Genomic DNA, 26,428 nt, shown 5'->3' on the forward strand with positions numbered 1-26,428 from the left:
AAGCAGGGACCACCAAACAATCAAGCAAACAAAAACAAAACCCTTAATCAAGGACTACCAAGGAGAAAAACACATGCCCATCAAAGGGTAAGATAAACAGGAAACCTCATATTCATTAGCACTTAAAAAAAAACAAAAAAAAAACCTCCTTGAGTTTTGTCAAGTTGGATAATTCCTAGCCATTGTCCCTATATTCCATTTTTGGACAAAATGCTGTAATTTTGCTGATGTTCAAGATCCAGTTTAATCTCTCTGAATTATCTCAGTTGCTGACCCGAATTCAGTCTATCTTTTGTATTTTGCCAGAAAAGTGATAAGGAAAAAGCATCTCAGCTGGTTTTGACTAATTTCTCAGCAATTTTCCTAACGGTATGAAGTTCCACAGGTGTAGGGAATAAAAAACTATTAATAATTGATAATTAGTTTATTTTATCTTTCAGGTTTCCCAGATACAAACTGTGCAAGGGTTTAAATTTCAGAACCCTTGCTTTCATGTAGATTCTTACTAGCAATCAAAGATGCTGATTTAAAAGTAGTGCTTATACTCTGAAGCTGTACAAACAATTAATAGTAACTGTTGCATTTTTGTCTAACTGAAATTTCAGAATTGTCTCTGTGACAGACACATGTACATCACTCATTAGTCCAAATAAGACTGAACTTCATCCCATTCCTAATGAAGTGATACCACTGTCATATGATCAAATGTGATTATATATGCCTGTAAAGGAGTTGCAGATGTTCCTGAGATAAATCATTCCTAAATATGCTTTTTCTTGTTTAAGCAAATTATCATCAGTGAAGTATTTTGATATCATTCAGAAGATGACACAGGGAAAGAGATAGAAGCTCCACTCTTCCATTTGTTCAATCCTTTAAAAATATGTATTTTCCTTAGACTTGAAACTGGTATCACTAGAAATTTAATTGCCTGTGTTCAGGTCCCTTATCAGGGATAGGAAATCTGTGGTCAAAGTGTTGAGGAACATCAAATCTAAGAATCCTTTCACTGATCATGCTAGGAGGGAATATTGCAAATTGTGGACCAACCATATTAGAACAATCATACAATCTCTATTCTTTATGTGGGTGTTACTTTTCCTGCATAATTTCTTTACCTAATATTAAATTAGGAAAACACAGGTTTGACATTCCTGAGAAGAAATTCCTCTTTTTAGTATATTAGTATTATAATTACTGCTGCAGGTAGTAGTAATACTAGTGCCGGGTCAAACCCAGGAATAGGGTAACTGTTCACAGTGTGGTACTAGAGAACCTGACACTTATCTTTTGGTCTCTATTAGTCAAAGGACACTGGAATAATTCCTGTGTGTACCTAGTAGCAGGTGCAACCATATTAATTGAATTATTTCTGACTGCAGAATCATTATCCTGTGCTTAAAGTTAAAATGGTGTCAAATAAAAGAATAGGTATGAAACCAACTGTTCTTGCACTCTCAATGGAAGAAAATTATGGTAATAACTTGAGTAAAAATGATAAACTCTTGATCACTGCCTTTGTCTGTAATTAGCATAACTAAATACTAATGTTTTGAAATATTAATTATAATTTAAATTTAGCCTATATGTAACACCATTTTTGACATTTAAAGGATTGGAAGCTGAAAGATCTAACAAGTTTTTAAACATATTTTTATTCTTATCAACCAACAATGGAAAATATTGCAGTGTAACATGCATAAAATTTATCAGTGATTATTACAATCCATTATTTCTTACCTCTGAAGTGCGTAGTCTGTTTTGATTGGACAGCATATTCCTTGATGTCATTTCTGATTTATACAGAATTTTGGATGTTGTTTTTTAAATCACATATTGAATTCCAAGTATTATTTAACACTGTAATCATAAATCCTATAGGTATTTAAGTTGCAATATTCCACATTTTACAATTGTTTCCATATCCTGCAAATTTTGATATAAAACAAAGACAGCTTCAGGGTAGAAAAACCTTTTGTTTCTTGTTAACTGAAAGGAGCCAAACATTTGCTAATGTAGGAACTGAAACACCTTTGAGGTGACCACTCCCTCTGTGTAAGTAAAATCACCTTAGTAACATGATGAATTACCTAGCCAGGACTGTGCACTTGTGATTTGCTGCAGTAATTCAAGTCTGCTTTCCTTGTACTGGTTACATCAAGGTGTGTGTTTCAACAAGTATTCCATAATCTGGGCACTGCACTTTAGGGAATGAAAAGGCTTGATCAGAACTCTGTGTAAACATTTACTCAGTACTATGAAGAATTAAGGGTCTTGCTGCTTGTTTTCTGTTCTTTTTCCCTTCAATAACAGCAGTAATTATATCTAGTTTAATTCACATTGACTAAAATGGATCTTATATCTCCCTTAAAATATATACTTGACCATACAGGAATGAATACCAACCAATCTTAAACACAATATTGTGGTTCATTACAGCATGCTCATGTATTTATTTATTTAATACTGACCAAAATCTTGCAGACTCTAAATAGTGTTGAAAGGAAAACTCATCTGATTCAGTTCCAGTTTCAATAAGCTCTTTATCTCCTTAAGTGCTGGCATCTGCTGTGGGTTATTAGGAAAGGCTGGGGGCTGCTTTCTGCCTCTAAAAACATGTTTTTCCGTGTCTCCTTTAGGGAAATATGATATTCTACTTTTTTAATATTTACCAAAATATTTCATTCTTCTGGCGGGGAGGGGGGCTTCCCACAACAGCTTTCAGGAATACAATAACAATTAAAATATCATGGTTAGTATTCAGATGCGCGCGTGCACACACATACACACTATTACTACTAAAAACATATGCAGTAAACCAAAATCCCAAACACTCTTCGGAAGTCCTCTTTTCAAATGATTTGAGAAAGCAGTTTGGGTAGGAACTAAGCCAATCTCTTTATGAGAGGACATTCTAATCTAGAGGACTGGTGCATCTACGGAAAATTACAGTGGCAATTCTAAGTCTAGCCTGCCTCATCATTGTATCAAAATGAGAATTTACCAGCTGTTTACCCAGCAAGATTTAATTCATGAGGCTGATTCTAATGGACAAAAGCAGTCCTGAAAAAAAAACTTGGTGCTAAGCCTTGGGCCTTATAGGTTCAAACCAGCACTTTAAATTGGAAGTCTATAGTGGAAGCCAGTGTAGGATTCAAAGTGAAGGTGTAATATATCCTACTTGTAAAGCCACCAAGCCAGCCTTTTCTCTCTTATCACCAAGTAGAACCATTCATTGAAAGAGCAGAACTACTACACAACAGTACCACCAATTCCCAATTACTATAGTCAGTCAAGAGGTGTATCAAGGTCACTAATAATGAAGGCCACTGAAAGATCTAAAAGAACTAAGAGAGACATATTATCTCATCTACTGTATATACTCGAGTATAAGCCTAGTTTTTCAGCCCACTTTTTGGGCTGAAAAAAGCCGCCTCGGCTTATACTCGAGTCAGTGAAAAATTTGCCCGAAATGGAGGAGAAAAAGGGGCGGGGCCATGCCGCTGGGTGACACTCGTGAATGGCCCAGTGCCCCTGTGAGTTTCCCCTCCGTGTCAGTTTGCCACGCAGCGCGCACCGCACCATCCCCCCTCCTCACGTTCTGATGTAATGCAGGGCTGTCTTACGATTCCCCTTCCTCCCCCTCCTGCCGCTCTGCAACGATGTCCCACCTCCTCCTCGTTATGGCAAGCAGCCACATAGCGATGTCCCACCTCCTCTGGTACAGTGATCCAATGATAGGAATCACTGTGCCGTGTGTCATAGGAGGCGGGACATCGCTCCCGCGGCTGCACGGGACATCATCATCACAGCGGGACATCAGCATCATGAGGTGAGTGAAGTATTTCATTGAATACACCGCTAGTTTACTGTTTTTCTTTGAAATAAATATTCAAAAACATTATTGGTATCTATTTTTATTTTTGAAATTTACCGGTAGCTGCTGCATTTCCCACCCTAGGCTTATACTCGAGTCAATAACTTTTCCAGTTTTTTGTGGTAAAATTAGGTGCCTCGGCTTATATTCGGGTCGGCCTATACTCGAGTATATACGGAGGTCCCAACAATTATATACTTGCCAAAACAATGTATACCATTCCCTGACTGACAAGGGGCCAGAAAATATATTTCATTTAGGCTTTGCAGTTGATTTGTCCTCATTGTCTCAAAAGCCCTTGTTAGTAAAAAAGTGAAGAGACCAGAAAGTAGTTTTCTAACCTCTCTTGATCTGGATTCTAGAATGTCTTTTAATGAAGGAGTACCAAACTCTCTTTTAAAACTTCCAGCAGTGGCTCCTCCTACAATAAGGTACCAACAATTCCCCAAATATAGGAACTATCCCTCCTCCAAATGCTTGAAAAAGCTAAGATGGGCAACAAATCTGCCTCCATGTAGCAGAGGACATCCTAGACAGCATCCAATCTACTTTCTCAAATCACAAACCAAAAAGGAATATCAAATAACATGGAAGACAATTCCGTACTCACCGGTGATGCATGTTTCAGGGACTAGCCAGTATTGGCAAACCTTTTTGGCACTGAGTGCCAAAACTGGAGTGCATGTGTGCCCGTGCAACTGGCTGGTGTGCATGCATATGGCGGCTAGCTGCTCTTCTGGGTTCTGGCGCATGCATGCGCCAGAACCTGGAAGAGATCAGCTGACGAATCTCGAATCTCACCAGTCTTCCATCCTTCTGAGGTCGGTAAAATGAGGACCCAGAGTATGGGGGCAATATGCAGACTCTGTAAACCACTTAGCAAGGGTTGTAAAGCACTGTGAAGCAGTATATAAGTGCTATTGCTATTTGATACCAGCATTCTCAGTAAAAGTAGTTAAGGAATACAAGTAGGAGAATTCAACAACATTCATTCCCAACTTATGGACTTTTCATAGCCATATTGCTGGTCGATGAAGAGCCAAAATATTCAATTAATCAGCTTAAGTTCTTATGAATTTAATGCAAATGATATACAGGCTAGATTTGTTGTGCTAGCTGCAGATTAACTATAATCTTCTGATTAAATCTCAATTACCTAGGTTTGCACAATACACTTAAGCTATTAATTGTATTTACAAGCAACATGGCAACATTCATGCAATTTACAGTAAGCCAAAACCAACTCCATTATGACTTAGCATGTTTTGTGAATCATGCTACAAATTTGTTTAAAGCCTGAACTGAATGAAGCGCACAATCTATTGACATAATATAGTTCTGGTCACACACATTTTCTTAATCTTAAAAATTCAATTTAGGGCAGTGGCTATCATGTTTATTAATACTATTGTTAAGTATTTTTTGTTATTGCCATTTCTTTCAACTAAATAATTGTTGAGCTGTTTGTTCTCTCAGTAAATCCAGAGATGTATTGTTGATATTATAATTAATAGTACCAGGAAAGACTTGATTCCTGCAAGTGAGGCTATTGTTAAAACTCCCACTTTCCGTAATCTTAAATGTCTTTTTTAAAAAAGTGCAAAATGAAGGGGTTTACTTTCACATAAATTTGCACAAGATTATACTGGGCAATGGAAGAGAAATAAATAACAGCCTTGGCATTCATTAATTCTTTAAAACTGAAATTGGTAAAAGTTTAAGTAATTTGCACTAAAACAAAAAAGTGTGCTGACTGAAGAGGGGTGGGGGGGAACGAAGCTTATTTCTTGAAGTTGTTCCTTATTGAGGCACGTGTAGGAAAATCTTCCCCAAAACCCTGGGCAGTCTTTCACCATTTGGAGAGAGATTGTGGTTTAATAATGTCAGGTTTTGACCCTAAGTGTTAAACATGTGGAAGGATGTATGATTCTTATCTGTTAGCTTATTGCCTTTAAACTCCATCTCGATGACTTCAAAGAAGAGTCCAGACCTCGTCCTTGAAAAGCCGGCTTCACAACCGCTCATCCATCAGGGTAGCATGACAGCTTCCCACGTAACAGGAAGTTGGTTTGTATTTTCGCTTAGCTCTGCTCGCGCCCGAGAGCCGTTGAAAGTGGCGGGAGGCCAAAAGAAAAAACAAATAAATCAGAACGGGGTGGTCCCGTTTTACGGTGAAGCTCAGTTATGTGTCGTTTTATGATGAAGCTCAGCTATGCGCGGCCCCCGCTGGGACGGGCGGCAGGGAAAAAAGTGGATTACACAGCGGGTTGCGCCTCGCCGCTGGGTTACAGCTCAAGCGTTAAGCCAAATATTTAACAAACGTGTTTGGGGAAATCTTGCTTTTCCTTTGCAGAACAGACTGCAAACACCGCGGGCCCGTTGGAAATGATAGTGCAGAGATTATAACAAAACTATTACAATATTTGCAGTGGCAGCGGAACTAACCACCTTAACCTCGCATCTCTCCCGGCTGCGTAGACGTCCGTAGTTCTGAAAGGTGGGGGGAAGTTTACAACAAACCTACAAATGTAGCCATTTGCAGATTATCGGCGACCGGTTCTAATTTTCCAGTCCCAAGTCTCGAATTTTTGCAGTTAAGACGCGCTTTCCCGCTTTTTCTCGGTCCCAATGTAGCACTCGATCGCATATACACAAAACCAGCCTTGGGCGACCTAATTGGCGCGCAAATAGAACACCCAGCTGGTTGTTTGCGCTGACTGCCGGAGAGGCTGGGGAGAGAAACCATGCACAACATACATAGTGTTGCTTGAACGTGAACGAATTTACAGGCTCGCCAACACTAGTGCGACTGCTGTTTGTCAGAATTGGTGTAAAGTTTATGCTGGGGGTTGGACTGGATGACCTACAAGAACCCTTCCAACTGTTAATCTGTTCTGTTCTAAGATTAATATAAAGAAGAGAGCCGACTCCATGCAATTTTTTTGCAGCTGTTCCGTCCTCCAATTCTGACAGTGCAAAGGCCGCCTTTATGTCCGAGGGCGCACGGGCGACGCTCCAAAGTTACTAATAAGGAAGCCAGAGAAAGCACGGCGCGCGGCCGCGTCCCACTAGCAGCAGCAAAGACACGACTCATTTCCCCCCCCCCTCCGCTCGAGACAGGACTCGAAGCCCCGCCCCGTTCAAGCTTCTCAAACTTAAGTTTTCAACAGGCAACTTGGACTTCCGCTTCGGGCGAGGGGCGGGGGGGGGGCACGCGAGCCCGAGTTTGCGCAGGGAGTCCGCCAGCGCGCGCTGTGCCTGAGTCTCTCTCGAGTCTATGGGCGGGGGAGTTTTCCAAGCGCCGGAAACTTGCCCGAAAGTTCCGAGAAGCAGCCCCCCCCCCTCACCCGCACAGCGACCCGCCCGTTTGCCAGCAGCAGCAGCGGCTCTTTTACGAGTTCGACGTCGCGCGGAGTTGAGTGAGGGAGAGGGCCATGTCCGGCGCCTCCAACGTCGCCGCTATGAAGAAAGTGGTGCAACAGCTGCGGCTCGAGGCTAGCGTGAGCCGCGTGAAGGTGAGCCCCGGAGTGGGGCGGAGACCAGGCCGCCCGCCCGTCGGAGCAGGCTCGGCCGCCATTAGCGCACCTCGGGAAAAGGCTGCGTGGGCGCTCGGTCGCTGAGCCGCCTCAGAGACTTTTACTTCCTTTATCGGGCCTGAGGAGACCTGAGGAAGAGTGCCCCGGGGTGCTTTTTCTTTTAAAGTACTACTTAAAGAGGTGGCCCTGGGATTCCTGTGGGACAAACACCCCCCACCCCACCCCGAGGCCCTCTTAGAGGACTCCGCGAAATCGAAATTATTCGTCAAGTTAAGGTCGAAAAATAATACAGTATTAAAATCGGGCAACTTAGGAAAGTAAATGCGTCAGTTTGAAGTTTAATGGAGTAAATGTCGATTAAAAACAACACAAGCAAACAAAAGCTCTTTGGGGTTTCTCCATAATTTTGAAAGGTGGGAAAGGATCAAGAGACAGAAGTTGAAGAAACACTGGCCTATGAAATGCCGTACAGTTTAACTCGGGTTTAAGCAGCTCTTAAGTGTGCGGCCTCTCCCTGGCAAGCCAGACTTAACCCGGCGGTTACTGATTTTATCATAAATGCATTTGGAACCAACCAACCCCCGGCCCCCATCGTATTTTCACCCAAGCTGTGGAGGGAGCTGTGGAGGGGAGGGCACCGTGTTGCCGAAGGCGGCCCCAGTCGCATTGTCCAGTTTTCCGCTTGGATCAAGTTTTGCTGATTTTGATTCTTTTGCCGGGTTCGTTCAGGGTTTCCCCGTTTAGGTTTGGAGTCGCTGTGAAAGAAAGGACGCAGTTTTGTCATCTTGATCTAGAGCTTTTTTTGTTCTTCAGAGGAAAAGAAAAGAATAAACGCCATCTGGCAAACCAACTTGGGACTCCACCCTTGTTGCAAAATGGGGAGTGAGTTATTGGCCAGGAAAAGCTTTTGTTGCTGGGTTTTGTTTTCCAAACCTGAATCAAAACATACTTTGCTTTATTGGTTAATTAGAAACAATTGATTGTAAAATGCTGCTTGCTACCATCTTCATCATCTTCAGGACCTGAATTGTAACATATTTGCTTTCTTCATTAATTAGGAAGACTCATAAAATAATACTGCTTGCTATTGCACATTTCTTAAGCATCTGGGACCCTTCAATTCTTTTATAAGAATTCTGAAGAGCAAAAAATGTATTGTCATATTTGACAATAGCCAAATATGAATTTTAATATTGAAAGTTAGCTTGTTGAGCGGTTACTGAACTTTTAATATACTTTAGTAAACTGACTTTAGTATACTAAAGACTGGTCATTTGATGTTCCATCAAGAACAGTATACTCTGGAACAATGCAGTCTCTGATTATTATACAACACTTGCACTGTAAAAGACTTGATATAAAAGCTGGTGATTTTAAAAGGCTGAATCGGAGTTATATCAATTGGCAGAATTTTATGAGATTTTGAAGAATTCTTGCCATTGACAACAAACATAGTCGGGTTGTGAATATGTTTTTGTATGAAGATAGGGTATGCATTTGACAATCCCGAATGTTCTTATATACTGTTGATAGGACAATCTTGTAATTAATCTACTGTACACATAGTCTGACTTATCATAACTGAGCCTGGAATTAGAGTCGTAAGTTGTTACAGTTATAAACTGAGGCATCATGTGACTAGATTTGAAGTTACAATCATTTTTCCAGATAGTTGTTAAGCAAATGCAGCAGTTAACTCAGGGGTGTCAAACAGGATTTCTTCGAGGGCTGGATAGCATTGTATTTGTCCTCTGCTGGATGGAGGGGGCTGGGGGAGATGGGAGGGATGCCTCCGGCAGTGCTGGCTAAAATGGGGTGTGGGTGGGATGTGTGATCCTTACACCCCAGTTTGGCTGCAAGAGGCTGTCCAGGCCCAAAATGGGGTTTGAGGGTGTAAAGCCTTCTGGCACCCCATTTTAGCTGCCAGAGGCAGCTGCGGGTGAGTCCTTTGCTATTTCCAGGCCGGAACCACGGGCCAAATCTAACTACCCTTGAGTTTGACATACCCAAGTTAACTGAATCCATTTTTCCCAATCAGTGTTTTTTGTCAGTATCTGGAAATAAACATGAGAAACTGGCAAAAAACATAAATTGTGGTCACACGATAATAGGATACTACAAATGATTGTCAAGGTGAGCCAGTTGGCCAAGTGCTCAAAATGTGACATGACCATGAGTGTGTCTGCAGCTGCTGTAACTTCAAAAATTATAACTAGCTCTGGGTAAGTCAGTTGTAACTTTGAATGGTATTAAATTATTGGTTATAAGTTGAGCACACCTCAACTTATAGTGGGGTGGAAAAAACAGTTTTAATGTCTGGCCATTTTGACATTTGTTATATTAATAAAATCCATTATTACATTATGTAAATGTGGTTTTCTGTTCATAGGTTTCGCAAGCTGCAGCTGATCTGAAGCAGTTTTGCCTTCAAAATGCACATCACGATCCTTTATTAACAGGAGTTTCATCAAGTACAAATCCATTCAGACCACAGAAAGTCTGTTCTTTTCTCTGATTTGGTGAGCCACTGGAAACTTTCACTTGTAAAGCTTCAAGTTTAACTACGACTTCACTTTACCTAGAGCAGGGATGGTGACCTCTGGACTCCCACCCCCCTTTGCAACTTCACACAGTTTGCTTGGTCAGAGTTATAAAAGTAATCAAAAATTCTGTTTCTGGAAAAAGGAAATAAACAAAATAAATAAAGAAGCTTCTTTAAAAAAATAAATTTTCCCCATATTTCCTTTAAAACCTAGAGAACCATAGTCTGATTTATATGTCTCCTAAAAGACATTAAGTGTCGGTTTCTCTAGCCATCCAAAGGTTACTACCCTTGTTCTCTGGTATAGTATTTCATGACTTATCCTTCAGAATATGTCAAACACTTTCCTGTAAACTGATTTTATACAGGACCTCTGGGAAGTAAGTCCCTCTTTATTCAGCATTTACTTCCTTGTAAGTATCAGATTGTACCATAAGTTTTTACTTAAATTTGTAGTCTAACAAAATATATTTTTATTGAAAGATACATGACCAATATTTCACAATTTATTAAGATTTTGAATAATGAAATAGTCTTTTACAGCAAAGTCTGTTCTTATTGAAAGAGATAAGAAGTCCTGAATGTTCAGCTTAGACTTGCAATAAGTACATGGCAAATACAATAACTACATGCCAACAAGTAATTGGACATTGCATTCTACTAGGATTTTTTTTTTCTAGACTATTCTAAAACCTTGGGATTTCCTGATGATTTCCCAATCAGATGGTATCCAGGTCTATGTTTTAGTATCCATCAGACTTGGCTAGGTGCCATCACCTGATCTCTTTTATGGAAATAGGATATAGGTCAATGATGGTGAACCTTTTTGACAAGGAGTCCTGCGCTCGTCGGAGCTGCAATCTGGAAGAGGAGCTGCCCAGGGAGCATATGTGCGCCGGGAAATGAACTTCCAGTTTCCGGTATGCATGTGTGCACTGGCCACTGGTCTCCCGGTTTCTGGCACACATGTGCATGTGAAGATCTGCTGGTAGGTGTGCATGGGCATGCCAGAAACTAGAAGATCAGTTCTTCTGTTTTCCGGCAATGCCGCACATGCAAAGGCCAACTGATCATCGTGTGTGCCAGGAAACTGGAAGAAGAAAGGGTGACACCACACGTCAGGCAACATGACTATGTGCCACTTCAGGCCCACGTGCCATAGGTTTGCCATCACGGATATAGTCACTTGACTATTTGTTTAGAATCATAACTTTGATGATGGCGCTGAAGAAATGGTAGTTATGACCAGGTTCTTGGACAATTGGCTACCTCAATGGTCATGAGATTGTAATTTGGATATATGGTAACAGGTTCATACTGAAGCAGGAGCTGTTGGAGCTCCCTTCAATCATGTGATTGTCATTTGCTACCTTTACTGACAGCTTTCCCAGACAATTGGGAAGCTGATAGGGAAGGTCACAAGTCACTGAGGTCAGTCTCCTCCATTTGCTCATCCTTAGCCCCTCTGCTTACACTGACCACTTGTGCACCTCCTTCCACATTTCAAAACCCATGCTGTACTTTGTTCACTCCTTGTGCTTCCTGCCAACCCACAAAACACCTCCCTGCACCCTTCCCAACCTGCATCTCTCACACGTAGTCTAGTACATCTTCCTTGATCTGCATTGTGTCTATCATGTGTCCCCTTATATCCTCCCTGACCCTCTTTCCCCCACTTATATGCCTGCTGGCCTGGTTGGTCTTGTAGATCCACTGACTTTAACTGTGGAAAGTCAGAAGGTATTTGCCTCAGCTAACATCCGGGCTTCAGTAACCATAGCAAACTGGACTGCAGAGATTGCCATCATTAAGTGAGGCAGTTGTGTTTTACAACATCACTTAGCAATGGAAATTCCAGTCCCAATTGCCATTGTAAGTCCAGGATTATGGGTAGTTTGAACCCTGGTAGTGGTTTTTATATAATATGCCCATTTTGTATTTCATGATTCATTGATTTTCTTTTTGTACTTTTATGCCATCAATTAACAGTTTTTTGGATGGTATTTTGTCATGTTTAATGAATAAAATAAATAATAACAACAATAATAATTTAAAATAAAAGAAATTGTGTGTTGTCCTGATTGTAATTGGAGCCCTTGGAGAAATACCTAAAGGGCTACCTCGCTATTTGGAAATTTTAAATTTATCAGACTTGAACAAAAAACCACCCTACTTGGAACAGCTTATATCCTCCAACGTTACCTTAACAGTTCCTAGGTCCTTGGTTAGGACTCGAGCTGTTGAGCTACCTACCAGCCCCAAAGGCTGTGAATCTCACCATAATAATAATCACCATCATCATCCCTCCCATAGGGACTGAACAACAAACATGAATTTGAGTATTCACTTATTATTGAATAGGACAACAATCTCGTGTGTTTTTGAAAGATTAGAATTACACATGAGTGTGTGCTGTTAATGCCCCTATGGGATTTTGTTAACAGCAACTTAAAAATTATGTGGTCACTACATAAGTCATGACTACCAAGTATGCTTAGCCTGACCTAAAGTAGCATTGGACAACACAACAAACTAAGCATTTCTGGTTTGCTGAAAAGAACCATTGTGGCTGGTATTTTGATCATCTTTACGATATGTCTTCCCCTTCTAATTTGTTCTTTGGTTAAGTAAAAATGAATATTTCTGTAACAAAGCGTGGAATAACTCATTTTCTGTCCCCATCTCTGTCTCTGAAATACAGATGTACACAATAATGGGAAACAAATCTTAGGGGAGTTGGGAACCCATTTAATGCTGTTTTAGTGTCCTCTTTCTTGGTTTGGAAGCCAATAAAGGGAATAAATAAGTTTAACCAAAAGTAATGTTCACTTCTGTTAGCTTGCATGAACATAGCCAGCAACTGATTTATGTGGCTTATTTTGATTTGTTGTGTTATATTGCCAACTATTAAAATTTTGTTGTAAGTTTAAACATTTGAATATAAGTAACATACAATTTAAATATCTTAGCTTTGTTCAATGAGTTTATGTATTCTATTTCTTCCAGATCTAACAACTTTTCCTAGCTGATTATGTTGAATATGGAAATGAAACAAGATGGCTTGGAGCCTGTACAGAAACTTTGTATTAATGTGCCAACTTTGAGCTTGTAAGATTGCTATTGTTTCAACCCCCCCTTAAAATCTACCTCTCTAACAAGCTATATGCTAGTTGCTATACTTTGTATCATGAGGGAATCAATTTTGTACTCAAGCAATAGAGTTGACATGATTTTGAATGTTAGCGTAAGTATTTGAACTTGTCCTAATACTTTGAACTGTGTATCCAAAGCGTCACTATTCTAAAAATACTGTAAAAGTTAGTGCATTTTGTAAAAATATTCCTGCTTTTCAAAACAAAATAACATCTTTATCTAAACAAATTAACGGTTTACAATCAGTATAGATTTTGTTCTTTCTACTTCAGTTGTTATATAGTCATAACTAATTTGGAGTAAATTGTATTTGCCTCTAGAAGCATCCTAAATTGTGAATATCCTATAAAACTAAAAATAAATAAATGCCTTGTTATACATTATTTACCAATCTAATACAATTTTGTTTCTTCTCTGTTTTACATCAATCTGGAGTAGCATAAATTAGTCAAAAAGGAAACCAAAATATTAAAATCGATTACTAAATACATAACATAGAACAAGAATATTGTGTAGATTTCTAAAATAGTTTTGGAACAAACTGAATAATCTTAAATAACTGGCTGCATATAGTTTTTCTTATTTATATTTGCATAATTATCATGCCTGACAGGTCAAAGCAAGATCTGAGTTAACCAAGCTGACTATCAGTTTAGGTCAGTGCAGAGGTGATGCTTAGTTGAGTATCACATTCATTTGAAACAATTATTCCCTAGAGACCATTGATTTAATTTTTGACTTATCTAAACAGAGTGACTTCTAAGGTGTAAGTTCAGTTTTATATCTTCTTTTTCTTCTTCTGCCATATCCATCAACAGATGTTGTCTGTCATGTTGTTGATCCTATTTTTATCAACAGATACACAAAAAAGTTGCTGTTTTGTTCCAACCAGTCCCTTAGATTTTGAAGGCATGACTATCTTCTGCCTGGACCTTGTTTGCCTTCAATCTTTCCTTGGAGGATTAAGTGACACATGCCGTATATTTCTGGGTGTTAAATCACATATCCAAAATATTCTTTCGTTTTATAGTTTTGATGATTTTCCTTGGCTTTCCCAAGCAGCTTAACACCTCATTTCTGATTTTGTCAAGCCAACTTATATGTAATAGCCACCTGTAAATCAACATTTCAAATGCTTCTAGTCTCTTCAAGTGGCTTTCTGTCAGAGACCAACTCTTCACTCTATAGAGGATAGAAACAATTAGCATCTAACAAGCCTGATTTTCAATCTTAGGCTTATATTGTGACTGCAGAAGACTTTTCATTTTAAGAATGCTGTTCAAGCTTTACCCTTGTTTTTACTTCAGTGGTCATGTTCCAGCTTTCATGTAAATTAGAACTCAAGTACATGATTCAACTTTTTCTAGTGTATTCCTTCCAAAATTATTGGTGGTAAATTAATGGGTTGTTTGCCAATGACCATGATCTTGGTTTTTGAGATGTTCAAGCCGTATTTTTCAGATATTTCTTTGACAAGGATTTGTTGATGAGGAACTGAAGTTTTATATCTAAAATCATTTTTTTTCTTTGTATATCTGGGGACAATTAGTGAAAAATGGAAAGTACAGTTTACCATTGTGTCCAAACTGGGAACTGCTTTGTAGTACCTACATGTATGTAAACAAATATTAAAGCATTTAAGGTTAATCTGTAGATTACAATTGCATATGAACTGAGTAATATTGGTCAGATTAAAAAGAACTTTGTTTTTCTTTCGCTTCCTGTGATTATAGACAGAATTTCCATTATCTCAAGTTTCATTAAGATGGACACAGAAAATGGGGTGTTCCCTAATTTCTTCTCCCTTTAAAAAAAGAAGATTCATTTCCCATTTATTCCTTGTATAGGTACTTGAAGAATATTTCAGTTCCTTATGCAATTTTTAAAAAAATTAAGCTTACGGAAGATCAAATAAACAAAATCTGTATAGCCACTATATCTGAATTGTACTGTTATTTTTCTGCGTTAATGAACTGCTTGAACATTCAACAATAGCCGGTAATAGTATTTGACATGTAAAATGTTTATTTGTGGCAAATAATATATTCAACACAAAACCTGATTTTAAGATCCAGAACTAGATATTTTAATTCAGAATAAGATATGAAAGAATTAAATTACAAAGCATTATTTTTGAGAAGGGTCCATGACTTCTTAACAAAAGGAGATAGTGACTGATGCAGTCTCTTTCCTCTTTCTTGAAGTCTTCTATTATTTATAAAAAGTAACTGAATTTTCAGCCCTGAAGAGAATAGGGTCATGGCCATGTTCGCAAGGTCTGTGTGTGTGTGTGTGTATGTTCCATGTGTAACCTGAATATCTTCAAGGGTACTCCATAAGCTTTTGTTGGTGAGAAAAATACAAAAATGGTATTACTGTGTTCATTCTTATAAATGAAATTTTCTTCGGCTTGTGTCCATTTCACGGCGCTGAAAAACAGTAATGTTCATTATAGTTTGCTACAAAAATACAAATATTTGTAAATTCCTGTAATACAATTCAGGTTATGGAGCAATAAGATAATACCAAATTACAAGATTTTTAAGGCATGCCTGGAATGAAAGTAATTAGGTTAAATATCACAGCAAACTTAAGCCAGCCTAGGTTTAGTCTGGACCTTTTGAGTTTAGAATTCTTACTTGCCAAGCAAGAATGTTTGTTAATAAAGATTTATTGGACATAATCTTAAGCACACAGGGAGTCGGCACTTTTATACACCCCTTTATCTAGGCACATTCCTGTTTTCTGACAACCTTAAAGCATTGAACTCAAATAGAAACCTTAGTATGTCATATAAGTGCAAAATCTTCATTTATCTCCCCCCACACCAGCTTATGAATTTACACAGAATTCCTATATATTTGATATGCTTTCAATAACCTGTTTTTGAAACCTTGTTTTTCCAAATACTTGTAAATAAATAATCCTAAAATGCATTGATGTGGGGATACAATACTCCCTTGAAAACAGTATTGTTGTAAATAGGCAAGATGCTCTGGCTGTATTAAAGGTCATATAAACATTCACAGCACTCTGACCTCTGTTCTTTTTCAATTATATTTTGAATATAATTGACAGCTTTTGACAGCTAATTGTATTGTGCACAAAAGTACTTTTGAAGGCTAGTGTCTAATATGGGCTGGGTATGTGCCAAAAATAACTTATACTAGTAACAAAATTATTCTTTAGAATGCAATTATTATAATTCAAGCTTAACATTTTTGAGTGACTTTATTAATGAAATCCTTATGGAAATGTTGATGGATCAAGTATTTTAAAATATCTCACTTATAATCATAGGTAGTGAAAACATGAAAATAATTCTACTGGATCAGACTGAAGACCAGTTAGTCAATATTCCATTTCACTGAATGCCCACCAAATACAATTATAGGTAATACTTGATTTACAGCCATTTTGTTTAGTGACTGAAGTTACGAAGGCACTGCAAAAAGTCACTTACGACTGTTTCTCATGTTAACTGTTGCAGTATTCCTATAGTCACAGAATCAAAATTTGGTCACTTAGTGACCAAAGTGTTTATGGCAGTTGCAGTGTAGTGGTATCCAGTGATTGCTATTTTTGGCCTTCCCAGTCAGCTTCCAGCAAGCAGAGTCAAGGGGGGAAGCTGGATTCACTTAACGACTGTGATGTTAATAAGCATAGTAAAAAAAGATTGTAAAACTGGATGCAACTTTTTAAACTGCTTGTTGCTGTGTTCTAGTCTAGTTGTGTTTCCTATTTGGTTTACTTGAGAGGGCTGACAATATGTCAACTTGCAAATAAGAAATCAAGCAACCCTCAACTGCCACTCACATGCACCTAATGTATATAGGCAGACTGCCCGCATGTCTGCAAGCAGCATCCACTATTGGTCACACATGTAACACTGCAAATTTTAATTGAACAGCAGTATATAAAATTCTGCAATGCTTTGTTGAGGAATAATACCTTGTGAATCCATTCATACTCCCCAAACTTGGAGTCAAAAGTTCCTTTTTGAAGAGACCTTAATTTTAGGGTAAAACGTGGGCCTAGTTCTTGAATGGCCACTTTTTTCTCATTTTTGAAGATGTATCTGTTAAAGGCAATACACAGCATTAACAAAGCTGTCTCACAAAAATCATTGTAGCATAAATGTTTAAATGCTTCCTTACCTATGAAATCTGAAAAATATATAATCACGCTGATTGTGAAATGTAGCTACTTGTCTGCCAACAAAGTGAGGATCATGAGGAAAGAGAGAAGCCAACATGCGACCAATGGAATGGCCCAAACGTGTTGTAAAGTTATTCAGGATTACTTCAGGCTGATGTTCTGTGGGATTTTTCCCTTTTCGCTAAAAGTTAATGATAAAAACGTTGTATTAAATATTAACATTAACAAGCAGAGAAATTGACTATTGGAGTAAACTCACCTTTATTTCTTTTCGTAAACGAACACTGCTCATCTTAAAGTGAGCAGTTGGACCTTCAGGCAAATGACTTAATACAAGCCCATCTATTTCAAGTATGTTAAGATATAATTAAACATGTGAATTATAACTAATCCGATTTATGCAGAAAATATTTTCCCAGAAAATCCATACTGAAACAATATTTTTTGTACTTTGTACTTCATGCCCAGCTTCAGTTTTAATAAACATGCTATACAGAAACAAGTACTAAATCCCTTCTCTTCCAATCCAACAGTAAATCATCTGCTCTAATAGAGATGTGCATACAAATAGCATTGCATAGTTTTCATGAAGGATACTTGGTATTTTACGATCTTCATTAATAACAATCAAATCTGTAAAATCCCTTGAAATACACTGTGGAATAATTTTTTTTAAAGCCAGTCCTCTTCTATAATAAACATGTGAATTTGGAATACATGTGGCTAGCTGTTCACAGAATCTCACAGTTCTCTGCCAAAACAGAAAAAAGTTCAAGTATTATTCAAAACCTGTAAGAAATATTTACCTTCCCTGTCACTGATGAACTTAAAAAAATAAAAAGTCAATGCTTACCGTATTTATCGGCGTATAACACGCAGTTTTAAAACTAAAATTGCAAGCTTAAACCCTGCCTGCGTGTTATACGCCGATACTCCGGGTGGCAGAAGCCCGGGACCCAGTCAAATTCGCTGCGCAAGGTGAAACGGCCGGCAGCAGCCCTGCTCTCCTGCTGCGGCTTCTGTTTCAATAGGGAAGAAAACTTCCTTTCGCTTCCCGGGCTTCTGCCGCCCGGCAGAAGCCCCGGGACCCAGTCAAATTCGGGAAGCGAAAGGAAGTTTTCTTCCCTACTGAAACAGAAGCCGCAGCAGGAGAGCGAGGCCAGCGTCCGTTTCAGTCGCTTCCCTTCTCCGTCTTGATTGCTGGAAGCAGTAACAAACGGCGCGTCCGCTCCGCATCGCCCTGACAACCACCCCAGCCGGCGGCTGCCAGGCCTCGCTGGAGTCAATTGCAAAGCTGCGTTCAGCGCTTTGAGGACCTGAGGCATCTTGGGAAATGTAGTTCCCTATCAGAAAGAATGGAGTAGCTGCGAATTTGTAACAACATAATATAACTTGGTGCTTCGCAGGTTACGAAAATCTCGTTTGATTTGCACACTGTTTTTTAAAAGTTAGATAAAGAAATTATGCTGTGAAAGCGACTAGATAGCCCCCCTCCCCTTCCTGTGTGTGAGAAAGGGAAGGAGAGGAAGGAAGGAGGGAGGGGGGAGGAAAAGAAGAAGGGAGGGGGGGAGAAGATGGAAGGAGAAAAGATGGATGGAAGGAGAAAGAATGGAAGGAGAAGGAGGAAGATGGAAGAAGAAAGGAAGAAAAAGAAGAAGGGAGGGAGAAGGAAGGAGGTAGGAAGAAAAGGGGAAGAGAGGGAAAGAGCAGAAAGACAAAGAGGATGCAGTTGATAGGCAAGAGGAAGGGGGAAGGAAGGGAAAAAAGAGGGAGAGAGTGAAGATGAGGAAGAGGTTTTTGGTTTTCCAAAAAGCAGTGATTCTGATTAAGTTTTTTTGCTCAAAGAGGTGTTTTTTCATTTCATATTTGCCTTTTAAGAGGAGTTAATGTTATAATTCATGTTCTAATGTTATAAATTTTAATCCAACATTAAGTTCCGAGCTTCCAAGTCATTTATTTTTAATGAAAAAAATTTTTACTCAAATTTTTGTGTTAAAATGGGGGGTGCGTGTTATACGCCGGTGCGTGTTATACGCCGATAAATACGGTATTTAAACTTAAAACTTTTAAGTTTACCAATGACTGATTATATCAATCAACTTTGGCTATAATACAGCATCCAATTTAAAGCAACAGTGACTGTTTGCTATATAATTACATGTTTACTATTCAGTGTATCTTACTCTCACAAACTATTTTACAAAACAGTATATTACAGCTAATATAATCCACAATCCATATTTTAAGTATAAATATAATCTTTATTGTCATTGTACTTAAATACAATGAAATTGGTTAAGTACCGTGTTTCCCCCAAAATACGACAGGGTCTTATTTTCTTTTTACTTACAAAATATGGCCTTGGGCTTATTATAGGGGAGGGCTTATTGTTTTGGGATTGCCGGGCGGCTGCTCCCGTGCAAACTGGCTCCCAAAGAGCCAGGCATAGCCTCAGGGGCGAAGCAGGCATGAGGTGACCAAGCTCATGAGCAACCGCCCGGCAAATCCCCTCTCCAGCCAGGCAGAGCGCCATTCACTGACCTAAGGGGTATCCCCAGGGCGTCAAGCCACGTGGCACTCTGCCAGCTCCCCAGCTCCCGCGGTTTGGCACATTAGGGATACCCCCTAGGTCAGTGCATGAGCACCTGTTCCGCCTCCAGCAGGTATGCCTCCTAACATCAACATGTCCGGGCCCAGCTCTCCCTGCAGCAGCTGCCGCCACTGCGCTCCAAGCATAACATCTTCTCCGGTTCCAAACTCGGCTGCCAAGTTTTCCAGCAGCGGTTGCTCTAGGAGTCTGCTCTATGGTTCTGGGCTGGCTGCTGGAAGACTCTGTAAGAGAGTCTTCCAGACAGAGTCTTCCAGCAGCCAGCCCACAACCATAGAGTGGACTCCTAGACCGGCTGCTGCAGGAAGACTTGGCAACCGAGTTTGGGAGTTTGGAACCAGAGAAGACGTTATGCTCGGAGCGTGGCGGCGGCTGCTGCAGGGAGAGCTGGGCCTGGACATGTTGAGGCTAGGAGGCATGCCTGCTGGGGGAAGAACAGGCACTCGCGCAACCGCCTTCTCCAGCCGGGCAGAGCTCCATGCACTGACCTAGGGGGTATCCCTAATGTGCCAAGCCGCGGGAGCTGGGGAGCGGGCAGAGTGCCACATGGCTTGGCGCCTTAGGGATACCCCCTAGGTCAGTGAATGGCGCTCTGCCCGGCTGGAGAGGGGTTTTTCCGGGCGGTTGCTCGTGAGCTTGCTCACCTCATGGCTGCTTCACCCCGGAGGCTGTTCCCGGCTCTTTGGGAGCCAGTTCGCAAGAGAGCAGTCGCCCAGCAACTTCCCCCTCTGGCCAGGCAGAATGCAATAGCAATAGCAGTTAGACTTATATACCGCTTCATAGGGCTTTCAGCCCTCTCTAAGCGGTTTACAGAGTCAGCATATCGCCCCCACAGTCTGGGTCCTCATTTCACCCACCTCAGAAGGATGGAAGGCTGAGTCAACCTTGAGCCGGTGAGATTAGAACCGCTGAACTGCAGATAACAGTCAGCTGAGTGGCCTGCAGTACTGCACCCTAACCACTGTGCCACTCTGTCTCTTCTCTATTCTCACAACCACATGTGTGCTAGTTAATGCAACCATCACAGAAGCAAACTTTAGGCAAAATACTGGTCAGTAGAAACAATGCAAAAAGAGCTACCAGATATACAGACAGGCTCGGTTCCACATTCACTACTGCATTTATCAAGCGCCAAGTAAAACTGCACAATTTGTTCAGCTAGTAGAGGGAATTTTGAAGTCAGTGCATGAATTTTTTTTTTCAGCAAACAGTTGAACAGACAGATGGACTCTATAAGCCAAGTGGAATGTCACAAGCAGAGAAACGATATTGAAAAGACCAATAAGAGAAATAGTCTCATCTTTCACTGCATTATTCATGCAACTACTACTGAATTCCAATCTTTGCCTGGACAAATTTTTACATAATGCCACTCCCCAACCTAGCAGTATGCCGAAGGTAGCAAGCAATGTGAGCGCCTTCCCCCCCCCCCCCGCTCCTGCAGCTTGGTGCCTTCAGGATACCGTTATGTCAGTGAGCGGTGCTCTGCCTGGCCAGAGAGGGGGTGTTGTCCAGGGGTCTTATTTTCGGGGGTGGGCTTATATTTTTGCCCATGCGAAAAATGTGGCAAGGCTTTAGTTTCAGGACAGGTCGTATTTTCAGGGAAACACAGTATATATATTCCTCAATCAAAGCAAAATATTATTAATCTTAAAAAAATAATTTACCCCACGAGGTCTGTCAGATGTAGTGATAAGAATTTTTGGAACAGTTTGCCTGTTGAAGTAAGGAGCAAATTCATCTATAGCATCATCTAAAGTAACCTGGGAATATATAATAATGACATTTGTATGAAATTGCTGTGATATAGTCAGTTTTCAGGAATCAGAATCTTCCATCTAAAAATAAAAATCAATAGCTCTGTCATCATTTATAATGTACTTGTTACAATAAAAATTATCTAAGTACAGTATAATCCTGAGACAATCTTAAACACACTCTTGCATCAAGTCCTTAAATACAGGATTGCATTAAATACAGTAGTGTAGGCTTTAGGCTTTTTATTAGAGATGTTTGAAAAATTGGAATTTAAGTTTCTTTGTCTAGGGCAGCATCATCTATCAGCAAGTTTCTAATCTTCACATTATATATGTAATTATAATTACATATATGAGATTTTAAATATGACTCATTTGCAAGAAATTTTTCAGATAGAAAAAATGTCAGACAAAACGTTTTTTTGTTTTTTTTTTGGAAAGAAGAGTCTGAAAAATTAAACATTGAAGAAATGGATGCATAAACTTCAAATAACCATCCTGCCAACTGTTACATTACAGAAAAGTGAAAATGTGTGTCCAAATTCATTGCCTAATTATTTATCTGGCATTTATTTCCTTTAAAATGCTTACAGAAAACTACCTCTTCATCATTTGGATCAACCGTGGTTTCATCATATACACGCTGGTTTTCAATGGTTTTTGGTTCTGGTTTTGGTGGTGCCTATAAAATAGAAGTTGAGACCTGAAATTGATAAATTTCATATTGAACAAATGTTCCATGTAAAGACTATTGATGTAGTTTAGTAATAGCATCAACAATATTTTAAAAAATGTAGACAATTTGAGCTATCAGCTGAAAGATGTATGAATTATAGAACAAAATAAATGGAAAACAACAGATTACCCAATTGGTAGTCAAAGTTTCAGAGTGGTAATGCAGTACAAATATTAAGTTCTTGAAAAGGGCAAAATCCTTGCTAGGGATCATTAAAGGAACTGAAAATAAAAGTAGCACTATAATTAATGCCTTTAAAGAAATCAGTATTGCAACTATTGTTAATATTACAATTCTAATTATGATATCAAAAAGAATACTGTAAATCAGAGAATGCAAAAAGTTGGATTTTGGTCTTATAAAAAAAGAAATAACTGAGCAACATTCAGATTTTAAAGAAAGTAGATTAGAAAAAATGTCTTTCTCTTACACTACAGAAACTGAAAAATATAACTTAATTCAAAAGAAAAAGTCATTTTTGATATAGCCAGACATAAACTGGAATTTATGATTATAGCATACAGAGGTGAAGGTGGAAGAGAAGGCTATCATTGATTACCAATCATGACAGTTATGCATAACATTTAGTAATAGATGAGTAGATGAACCAATTCACAGGAAACATGAAATTGTGTTCTGCTTGTGGGCTCCCCCCTCCCAAGTAACAGTGCAAGAGCAAGTTACAACTGATCTGATTGTATCTGAACTCTTTTACTCGCTCCTCTTTTTTACCTTATCTCCAAGGGCTTCCCGCTCCTTCTTCTTCTTTTTCTTAAGGGCTAATTTTTCCTGTAGGAGTAAAGAAGTTGAACAAAAGAAATTAGTCACATGTCACCATACAGAAGAAAACCCACCATGCATCGCTTTAACACATTTCCAAGTCTGGGTGCTCAATATCTAGGTCCTATTCTTTCTTCTCATGCGTCTGAGGATAACAATTTGCTTATCAATCTCTGAGCCCCCACTGAGCAAAGACTCGAAGGGCTCCATTTCCCTTATTTTATTAACATCTGTCCACCCTTCCCAATTAATAAAACGACTACCAACCACCCTCCCTCCTTACTAATGAGCAAGCTGGTGCTTAAACGCGAAAGCGACTCAAAGCTTCCTTCGCACCTTCTTCTGCTGTTGCTTCCAGCGCAGGAACATGAAGTGGCGCCGCTGCTTGTTCTTAATTTCGGAGACGCTAAAAGTCGGCGGGAAGGCAGCCTGGCTGGGTTCCGCGGGGTTTCCATGAGCCTTCTCGCCATAAACAACCTCGCTCGTAGCGCCAGCATCAGGTCTCCCCTGAATAGGTTTTCCCTCCTCAGAGCCGGCCGCCATGCCGTCGCTTCAATAGTTGATCTTTCACCTCTTCGTTCTCTTCCGGGTTATCCAGAGTTCCGACGTTTGCCTAGTGCGCATGTTCAATCTTTTCCAAATTCCCCCGCCCGCCCGCCCGCCCGCCCGATTTGAGATGCACCGCCTACATGTGCGGTGAAACATTTATTTAACCAAATACCCCTAGTTAGTATAATATAATCTCGATCTTGATTTGTATGTTCCTTCTTTTTAAATTAAGGCAAACATTTTCTATGTCTTTCAGGCAACTCCCCCCCCCCCAAAAAAAAACCCTAACTCAAACCAAAACCCACCAGCCAGAAGATCGAGATGTGCATGCGCATGCTCAAAGCGTCCTCATATTTGCCGAAAATGGACAAGACAGGATTGGAAGATAATTTGCGCATGTGCGAAATGACTTAAGAGAAGAAGCTGGATGTTAAAAGGGAATTCGGGTTTTGTTGTATCTGTGAATTTCTGATGGGTGGGAAATGAGCCCTGACGTTGGAAGTTATACTTGTCGCTGCTTTGGGGATAATTTTAAGGATGATCTATTGATTGTGCACCATTTTGGTCATTATTGACTCTTAGTGAGCACATCGATTTTCTTAATGATAGTCCTAACCTTTTTGTCTTCCAATGATTCACCCATAGCCCCCGTAATGGAGTCTGCCCATCTTGCGGAGTCATGCTCTTTCTTCCATCTTCCCAGCATTAAAGCTGTCTATAGAAAGCTGGGTGTTCAGATAAAGTGTCTTAAAATAGGATGATTTGAGCCTAGTTGTGCCTTGAGTGAGAACTCTGTTTAATAACTCATTTGTTACATTTCTTCGCCGTCCATAGTATTCTCGGGAGTCTTCTCCAACACCAAAGTTCAAAGGCATCAAAATGGTGTGCTACAATATTTAAATTCAGAATGAAATAAGACATCGATCAAAAAATGTTTAATGTTCTATTTTCAAAATCTTGCTAATGCAGTAAGCCGCCAGCCAGATTATAGCAATAGCATTTAGACTCATATACTGCTTCACAGTGCTTTATGCCTCTCTGTAAGCGGTTTACAGAGTCAGCATATTTCCCCCAACAATCTGGGTCCTCATTTTACTGACCTTGGAAGGATGGAAAGATGAGTCAACCTTGAGCCTGGTGAGATTCGAACTGCCAAATTGCAGTCAGCAAAGTAGCCTGTAGTATTGCATTCTACCCACTGCGCCACCATGGCTCTTATCAGAGTAAAGAGTTTCTCCTAATCGAATGGTTCCTTAATGGGAATTGTGTCTTCTCATTTTCAAAGTAGGGAGATATCACACATTTGCAAGTTTTATCACTTGAAAGCCATTATCTTACACTAGTATTGATGACTGTAGATGTTTTTAAGCAGCAGATATTTGAATTGCACTCAGTAACTCAGCTATGAGAGAGTACTCTCACAGACAAAATTGTTTAATATCTTGCCTCTCAGTCAGCATTTTTTTTACCAGAAGACCAGCCCGTCTGCATATCTGGGAAATGAATTTAGTCCTGGCATCCTATCAGATGATTGACTTGTAAGATAAAGGCTCTTAAACCTTCTCAGGTAGGTTTATCTTAAGCAGAGCATCAAATTAAAGGCAATAAAAGAAACATAATATTGTTTTGCAAAATGAGACATGCTTTTGAAGCATGCTTTATCTGAACAGAAGCTCAGCCCCAAAACCATAAATGCTAATTTTCAAACCAGAAATTCGTCAGGTAGTAATGGAAGGTCATTTGAGAGCATCTTACTCATTTTATGACTTAATCATCTGAATTGAAATCCATAACCAGCGTCTTTAAGCATTCAGCTAATATGATTCTGAAACTTTTTAAAACATTTTTTAAAACCCCAGACCATATTTTTCCCCCTATTATTTTGGTATTTCTTTTTTTAAGGTTTAAAATGTGTTTAGACAGAGAGCCAAAATACAGGAAATCCCGATACTTATTCTTCTCTTATATGAAGGGATCCTGAGAAATATACTTCAGTGAGAGGATGGACAAAAATTGCTTTAAAAGTTCTCAGCATTCCTGTCAAGCAACAGTTTTTTCTCAATCTTTGGGATATGCCAGCTGGATTCTAAAAGGTGAAACACAAACATTATTTGGAGGTTTGTTACTTTTTATAAACATTTATGAAAATTATAAAATGCAAATGAAAATAAAGATGATAGGAACACAAGAAAAGAAAGATGTAGGTACAGAGTTTGTTATTTTCAATAGATCAAAAATGGCCCAGATATTTATTCTGATCTTGAAACAAATAATCTGATATTCTCTCAATCTGTTTTATCCATAAACTCCAACCAGACTCTTCAGTTATTTTTATACTAGCAATAGAACAAAGTCTTATTATGCAGGAGGGCAGCAAATTTGGCTTTAAGGTTGCAGAATTTTAAGATGGCGGAGCAGAGAGCTTTATTTACCAGTCACTTGTTGCCAAAACAGGCATCTTGTATTGCTGGCACCATAAATTAGGTGGGATATCATTTTGATACAGTAGTCAGTCTGTATGAACCTGAACATTCCTAGTCCTACTTTTAAGATTGGAAGGGAGCAAGCTAACATGCTGTGAGCAGAAATAATTTTACTATAGGATGTTCTTCTGTTTTTATGCAGGCTTGACTAGACTATCAAAACATCCCAGAAGGCAGAATGGCATTTCATTGTTACCAAGACAACTTATTTACGTGACAAGGAAACCACCAGGAGCGACTTTAAAAGAG

The 26,428-nt window shown here is 39.4% G+C and overlaps 3 protein-coding genes across 5 annotated transcripts in view; 1 reads left to right on the forward strand and 2 right to left on the reverse strand.

The window, feature by feature from the left end:
• SPATA1 (spermatogenesis associated 1) overlaps positions 1 to 3,349 on the reverse strand; it is a 28,833-nt gene extending 25,484 nt beyond the window's left edge. Inside the window, exons 1-2 of the mRNA XM_032217395.1 lie at positions 2,091 to 3,349; positions 1,741 to 1,926 (exon numbers count right to left, since the gene is read on the reverse strand). Coding sequence (XP_032073286.1) covers positions 1,741 to 1,791 — 51 coding nt within the window. The 5' untranslated portion in view covers positions 1,792 to 1,926; positions 2,091 to 3,349. The remainder of the gene's footprint in view (positions 1 to 1,740; positions 1,927 to 2,090) is intronic.
• A 3,679-nt stretch (positions 3,350 to 7,028) lies between these two features.
• Positions 7,029 to 17,006, forward strand: GNG5 (G protein subunit gamma 5). 2 transcript variants are annotated; one of them, XR_004255431.1, is made up of 4 exons: positions 7,029 to 7,392; positions 9,803 to 9,932; positions 12,962 to 16,836; positions 16,867 to 17,006. XR_004255431.1 is itself a non-coding variant. In XM_032217655.1 (3 exons), exons 1-2 carry the CDS (start codon positions 7,312 to 7,314, stop codon positions 9,926 to 9,928), a joined length of 207 nt encoding a protein of 68 aa, XP_032073546.1. In that variant the 5' UTR covers positions 7,066 to 7,311; the 3' UTR covers positions 9,929 to 9,932; positions 12,962 to 14,819. The 2 variants fall into 2 exon arrangements, 1 of the variants encoding a protein (XP_032073546.1); XM_032217655.1 differs by lacking the exon at positions 16,867 to 17,006 and having other exon boundaries at positions 7,066 to 7,392; positions 12,962 to 14,819.
• On the reverse strand, positions 13,238 to 23,740 carry RPF1 (ribosome production factor 1 homolog). Of its 2 annotated transcripts, XM_032217653.1 has the most exons (9): positions 23,484 to 23,739; positions 23,100 to 23,156; positions 22,233 to 22,313; positions 21,542 to 21,637; positions 17,864 to 18,017; positions 17,526 to 17,608; positions 17,266 to 17,447; positions 17,060 to 17,186; positions 13,238 to 15,537 (listed from the first exon to the last, which is right to left on the reverse strand). In XM_032217653.1, the coding sequence occupies exons 1-9, from the start codon at positions 23,688 to 23,690 to the stop codon at positions 15,496 to 15,498; spliced, it is 1,029 nt and encodes a 342-aa protein (XP_032073544.1). In that variant the 5' UTR covers positions 23,691 to 23,739; the 3' UTR covers positions 13,238 to 15,495. The 2 variants fall into 2 exon arrangements, with proteins under 2 accessions (XP_032073544.1, XP_032073545.1); XM_032217654.1 differs by lacking the exon at positions 21,542 to 21,637 and having other exon boundaries at positions 23,484 to 23,740.
• Positions 23,741 to 26,428: the final 2,688 nt, after the last annotated feature.

Source organism: Thamnophis elegans, chromosome 5, assembly GCF_009769535.1.
Source record: "Thamnophis elegans isolate rThaEle1 chromosome 5, rThaEle1.pri, whole genome shotgun sequence".
Classification (NCBI taxonomy): Eukaryota; Metazoa; Chordata; class Lepidosauria; order Squamata; family Colubridae; genus Thamnophis; species Thamnophis elegans.

Excerpts from the sequence above, each read along its gene's own strand:
- RPF1 (XM_032217653.1), bottom strand. The coding sequence starts at position 23,690 with ATGGCGGCCGGCTCTGAGGAGGGAAAACCTATTCAGGGGAGACCTGAT. Across the intron at positions 22,314-23,099 it reads GGGAAGCCCTTGGAGATAAG|GCACCACCAAAACCAGAACC; the intron begins GTAAAAAAGAGG and ends TCTATTTTATAG. Across the intron at positions 17,448-17,525 it reads GTTTACGAAAAGAAATAAAG|CGAAAAGGGAAAAATCCCAC; the intron begins GTGAGTTTACTC and ends ATTAACTTTTAG.
- GNG5 (XM_032217655.1), top strand. The coding sequence starts at position 7,312 with ATGTCCGGCGCCTCCAACGTCGCCGCTATGAAGAAAGTGGTGCAACAG. Across the intron at positions 7,393-9,802 it reads CTAGCGTGAGCCGCGTGAAG|GTTTCGCAAGCTGCAGCTGA; the intron begins GTGAGCCCCGGA and ends TTCTGTTCATAG.